The 6,459-nt window shown below is 40.7% G+C and overlaps 1 protein-coding gene across 3 annotated transcripts in view; it reads right to left on the bottom strand.

Annotated features, from left to right (window-relative positions):
• Positions 1–556: 556 nt before the first annotated feature.
• LOC130904661 (uncharacterized) overlaps positions 557–6,459 on the bottom strand; it is a 53,034-nt gene continuing 47,131 nt past the window's right edge. For 2 of the 3 annotated variants that reach the window (XM_057817582.1, XM_057817581.1), the window contains exons 7-9: positions 5,257–5,349; positions 3,393–3,565; positions 557–818 (exon numbers count right to left, since the gene is read on the bottom strand). In XM_057817582.1, coding sequence (XP_057673565.1) covers positions 681–818; positions 3,393–3,565; positions 5,257–5,349 — 404 coding nt within the window. In that variant the 3' untranslated portion in view covers positions 557–680. The remainder of the gene's footprint in view (positions 819–3,392; positions 3,566–5,256; positions 5,350–6,459) is intronic. The other variant, XM_057817579.1, reaches the window with a different exon arrangement.

Raw genomic sequence — 6,459 nt, 5'->3', positions numbered from 1 at the left:
CGTTAGACCTCGTTAGAAGAAGTTAGACCTCTTAGTCAGCCAGAAATCTTGCTTGTTTGTAGGTAACCAAATACTTATTTTCCACTGTAATTTGGAAATAAATTCTTTAAAAATCAAACAATGTGATTTTCTGTTTTTTTCCCCCCACATTCTGTCTGTCACGGTTGAAGTTTACCAATGTTGACAATTACAGGTCTTTTCAAGTAGGAGAACTTGCACAATTGGTGGTTGACTAAATACTTATTTGCCCCACTGTATTTGACACCACTGCTTTAGTATATCACACCTGCCTTCAAATCCAGGTTGTTGGATGAAATCTCGGCTAAGGCGCCCTCCCATAGGGAAATGGCATGTTTGCACCATGTTTGCGTGGGTGTCAACGCTTTTTAATTTATGCACAGAGATTGTCTGGTGTTCCCCACCTAACATTTCAAATGCAAGTGATCCTAACTATGGAAAATTATGTATGGTTAACTCACCTGACTTTCATGTGCTGGTTCCCACTGAATGCAAATGATTGTCCATAACTGGACTGGTCCACCGTGTCACCCTTGGTCAGCTGAGATGTGTGGTATAGGAAACGGAGGGACGGATAGCACATAATGTTCTTTTATTTTTTTTCTTCCAGTATCACTTACAAATTGTTCATTAGAAACAGGCAACAGGGCAAAGGGGAGTCATTAGTCGGAGTCCAGGACGATGGCAGGGAAACGCTGACCTCCTTCACCCAGCAGGGAGTAAAGGTCTCTCAGCACACTGGGCTCGGTGCGAGAAGCGACGCTTGAGGCTAGCTTCGGGGCCAGAGCATCCACAAGGGCCTGCCACCGGTCAAAGCAAACAAAACACATCATCAAGGATTCAGTCATACGCTTCCTGTCACGCAAACTTGGACGGCATGCAGGTCGGGGTGGTGGCAGATCGCCCCCCGCCCTCTAATCATCTAATGGGACCTAACATGCTTAAAACTCGCCTCTTTTTTTTGGGATGAGAAATATATTCACACACCTAGGAGAAAAAAACCCTATTGTAGAGTACTTCGCAAAAGGAGGTGCTACTGAGCTGTGCACCGACACCCTTATTCAAAACCAAAATGAATCTTCTAATTGGGCCAATTCAACCTAGTGTGCAAAATTCCCTGGCTCTGTAAGCTACCTAAGTCCCATGCAAATTTTGGTGAGTTTTCGAGCATGTTCAGGCCTCCAAATTGGCCATTTTCATTTGATGAGAAAAAAAAAAACCTTCTCATTACAATAGGGCTCTCGCACGCCTAGTGCTCGGGCTCTAATTTATAGGCCACTTCCTGTTCATTTTGAGTCAATTACTACTCATTTTGGCACTTCCTATTCAGCAACCCAAAAACAAAATAGGAAGTAACCCACAGATGCCCCAAAATCAACAGGAAGTGAACTTAAATGCACCAAAATGAACTCATTGACTTTTTAGCTAACCAAATTTAATGAGGCTGGTGCTATTTTAAGGACTCTTTCTACAGTAATGGTGCCAATTGTTTGTTGTCAGTAAACTGTTGTCCACATACCTACAAAATGGTCAGCTTGTTAACCCTTAGATGCATAAGTAGGTCAAAAATGACCCGGTGAGGTTGTTTTCTTGAAATATCTTCGGAATGAAAAATTATTATCAATTCATATTGCAGGTATTCCTCAAAAAACATGTTTTTGATATAATGCCATTCAAATTTTCGATGATTTTTTTTATAAATTTGAAGAAATTGTCATTTTTATATTACTACCTTAAGCTTCCACAACCCACATGCATTTTCTATGGAATCCAATGGGAATCTTTCATTCTTATCAACTTTGGCTGTCAGCACCGTGGACCACACAGACTAGGTATGTAAAAAGTGACATCCCTTAAGAAGATTATTTTACACAGCAAGAGCTGATACGTGTACTGTAAGTATTATGTCCATACAGTATTTTGTGTGTGTGTCTTTCATGACTCTTTTTATTATTATTTATCAAGAAATTAATCTACTTCATAACTAGCCAGCTAACTAAGGCTAGGTTCAGGTCCGCAGGTCCTAATGTACAATTCCGATTTTTGGTCATATCTGGGTTTTTTTTGCATACCCGTTCAGACTGCCTTTGTCCATTGAGCCTGTTCAAGTATCACACATGCGCTCTAATTCGCAGTCCGAGATGCGCTGAGCAAACTGGCCCACATGTGCAGGAGCATTGGAGCAAAGAGAAAACCGAGCATTGTCAGGCTTATCCTCAACCCATTTTATTTTTTATGACTGTTGTCAAGCCCGCTTCTTCCTCAAAAGCCCCCTTCAAGCTACTCGCTAACGCTAATGCACAGCTGCACCGCAACCGTAGCACCCGGTCTCTCTCGCTCTTTGCTGATGTTAATTGCTGCATGAATTCCAATTTAGGGGGACTTGACAGTTCGGACCGCAGCCACATTCCTGAAAAATGTGGCCCGGATGGGATTTTAACCACATACGAAAGTGACCTTGATCGAATTTGAAGTGGTCCACTTTTATGCGACTTTTCCCGTTCAGTCGAGTCGGAAAAACACGAAAAAATCGGATTCGAACCTAGCCTAGGTTAGCTAACATTACTGTCTATATATAGTGTGTGTGTGTGTATTTATTTATACAGCTACATATTGATCTATTGAAAACACTACTCATATGTTTCTTTATCCAGAATGTCATAGCTGCTAGATTTACTGCTAAAATGGTCCTACAAATGTTGGATGATGGAGAGGCAGTGACGGGGTTGGACTCAAGTGTCCAAAATTTCTAATGACGAGGACACAGACTATTGTTCAGGTGGCATTGGCAGTTGTCCACCTGGAAATCCAACTGAACAGGATCAATCTGACTCATAAGATTCCACTTATGTGTCCTCTGAAGAAGAAAGTGTCCAAATCATGGCCAACAGAATGAGCTAGTAGGGCTCTTACTAGAGAGAATTACCTCCCACCCAGGGAAGAACACAGAACCACAATATCCTTAGAAATTGGTCAGTGCCTCCACAAGGGCTTAGCACCGCTGTCTCACCAAAAAGATGCATGGGAGCTCTTCATCATTGACGATAAAATACAAGGAAGGATAAAGTCTATTGCTGTTCTGCTTTTTTTTTTCTTTTCAAAAATTGTTCATTGAATCATGAAGATATTTCAAGCATGAAATCATTCTTGTGTGGCCCTAAATATAATACTAATTAATATACAAGTGATTATTCTTCACCAAAATGGCATAAAAACACATTTGTTCCAATATGGGTCATTTTTGACCCACTTATGGAAGAGGATAGGGTCCAGTAACTTGTGCATCTAAAGGTTAAAGAGATCTTTTCCAACATTCCCCCCCAAAAAAGAGCTGTGACGGTTTCATTTGAGTAGAAGAATGAACGAATCATCACCTGCTGGAGGTCAACCTCCTGCTGCAGGAGAGCCACTCTCATCCTGACGGCCTCCAGCTCTTGCAGCTCAGCCTCCGAGGCGTAAACCACAGTCACGGGCAGATGACACGCGACCGCCTCGGCGGCGTCAAAAAGGGCTCCTTCTGGCCTCCGTCGGTCCCACGTTTCCCACTCTGGTGGAAAAATAGGGCTATTTTTAGAGCGTGAAGATCGGAAGCCAAAAACCTTCCCTTGGCCCGCTTGAAATAGACCACAGAAACGCGGACAGTTTTTAAACAGCAAAGAAAAATACTAGTCCTTCTCAAAAAATTAGCATATTGTGATAAAGTTGTTATATTTTAGATTCATTACACACAACTTAAGTAGTTCAAGCCATTTATTGTTTTAATATTGATGATTTGGGCAAAAAAGTCAAGAAAAAACAAAAATCCCTCCCTCAAAAAATTAGCATATCATGAAAAGGTACTCTAAAGAAGCTACTAACCTAATCATCTGAATCAACAAATGAACTCAAAACCCCTGCGAAAGATTCCTGAGGCTTTTAAAAAATCCCAGCCTGGTTCATGACTCAAACCGCAATCATGGGCGAGACTGCCGACCTGACTGCTGTCCAGAAGGCCATCATTGACACCCTCGAGCAAGAGGCTAAGACACAGAACGACATTTCTGAGCGAATAGGCTGTTCCCAGAGTGCTGTATCAAGGCACCTCAGCGGGAAGGAAACAGTGTGGCAGGAAACGCTGCCCAACCAGAAGAGGTGAGAAAGATTGTGGAGAAGGGCCGATTCCAGGCCTTGGGGGACTTGCAGAAACCTGAAAATGGGCTACAGGTCAAGCCACTTTTGAACCTTGAAACAGCGGCAGAAGCGCCTGACATGGGCTACAGAGAAGCAGCACTGGACTAATGCTCAGTGCTCCAAAGTACTTTTTTCAGATGAAAGCAAATTTTGAATGTCAAGGTGCCAGAGTTTGGAGGAAGAAGGAAATGCCAAAATGCCTGAAGTCCAGTGTCAAGTACCCACAGTCAGCGATGGTCTGGGGTGCCATGTCAGCTTCTGGTGTTGGTCTACTGTGTTTTATCAAGGCCAGGGTCAATGCAGCTAGCTATCAGGAGATTTTAGAGCACTTCATGCTTCCGTCTGCTGAAAAGCTTTATGGAGATGAAGATTTCATTTTTCAGCACGACCTGGAACCTGCTCACAGTGCCAAAACCACTAGAAAATGCTTTACTGACCATGGCTCAATTGGCCTGCCAACTCTCCTGACCTGAACCCCATAGAGAATCTGTGGGATAATGTTAAGAGGAAGTTGAGAGACACCAGACCCAACACTGTGGGTGAGCTTAATGCCGCTATCGAAGCATCTATAACACCTCAGCAGTGCCATAAGCTGATTGCCTCCATGCCATGCCGCATTGAAGCAGTCATTTCTGCAAAAGGATTCCCAACCAAATATTGAGTGCATAGCTGATATAATTAACTGAAGGTTGACTTTTTTTGTATTAAAAAACATTTTTGTACAGGTCGGATGAAATATGCTCATTTTTTGAGATAGGGATTTTTGGTTTTTCTTGACTTTTTTGCCAAAATCATCAATATTAAAACAAAAAAAAGGCTTGAACTACTTCAGTTGTGTGTAATGAATGTAAAATGTATGAGAGTCTAATGTTTATCTATACATTACAGAAAATAATGAACTTTATAAAAAATATGCAATTTTTTTGAGGAGGCCTAGTAGAATAGAATCGGGAAAATTATTTCATGTATTGAACATAAAAACAAGAACTAACAAGTCACTACCAAAATTTTCCACTACATCGAATAACGTCTATGCTAAAAATATTTTTCAAAATTTGCCTTGCCTACCTTGTTTGGCTTTCCACGCAATGCTCTGCAGCTCCTCCGCTGTTGTTTGCAGTCTCTCCAGCGTCGTGTGGGAACACCCGTCTTTTCGCATCCCTGCAGTCATTCAAAAAAAAAAAAAAAAAAAAGTCATTTGAACAGCAGAAACATGGGGAGTTGTTTAATGGAAAAGTGATGCAAAGATGAGCCACCAGTTGTGCAGGAAGCGGGGTGCTGCACCACCCCTTGGTGCAAAGGGAAAAAGTGATTTGGTAGATATTTGTTGTTGTTGTTGAAAATAAATGAATAAATTAGGGCTGTCAAAATTATCGCGTTAACAGACGGTAATTCATTTTTAAAAATTAATCACATTAAAATATTTGAAGCAATTAACGCACATGCCCCGCTCAAACAGATTAAAATGACAACAGTGCAATGTCTGCTTGTTACTTGTTTTTGGTGTTTGGCGCCCTCTGCTGGCGCTTATGCCCAAATGATTTTATGGGCTGCAGTACAGAATAGTATAGTATAGAAAATCTTACAAATTTTAATGAAATGAAAACATTGAGGGGTTTTACTATAAAATGTCTATAACTTGTACTAACATTTATCTTTTAAGGACTACAAGTCTTTCTATCCATGGATCGCTCTAAGAGAATGTTAATAATGTTAATGCCATCTTGTTGATTTATTGTTATAATAAACAAATACAGAACTTATGTACCGTATGTTGAATGTATATATCCGTCTTGTGTCTTATCCTTCCATTCCAACAGTAATTTACAGAAAAATATGGCATATTTTATAGATGGTTTGAATTGTGATTAATTACGATTAATTAATTTATAAGTTGTAATTAACTGCCAAGAATCAAGATATCGTTTTAAAAGGGTGTCAATGTCTAAAAAAATTAATAAAAATAAACCAACAAGTTGCTACCAAAATCTTCCATCATAATAGTGTCTAAGGTAACTCTAAGGCTGCATTGATGGTGCTCGACGCCCAATCCATTTAGACTGGGAATGTTCGTTCTTTCGAAATCAGAGCATTCACAGTCATTCTGTCTGATTTTCAGGGCATTTACAGGTCACTTGTTGTTCATTTTAGGGCATGTATAGGTCATTTCCTGTTGAGTTTGATTTACTGCCTATTCATTTGGGCGATTCCCAGGTCGCCTTCTGTTCTGTAACTCAAAATCAACAGAAAGTGACCCATAAAATACCCCAA

Source organism: Corythoichthys intestinalis, chromosome 16 (genome assembly GCF_030265065.1).
Source record: "Corythoichthys intestinalis isolate RoL2023-P3 chromosome 16, ASM3026506v1, whole genome shotgun sequence".
NCBI lineage: Eukaryota > Metazoa > Chordata > Actinopteri > Syngnathiformes > Syngnathidae > Corythoichthys > Corythoichthys intestinalis.
Note: the sequence above shows the minus strand (reverse complement) of the source record. Positions and strands in the feature narration are given on the sequence as shown.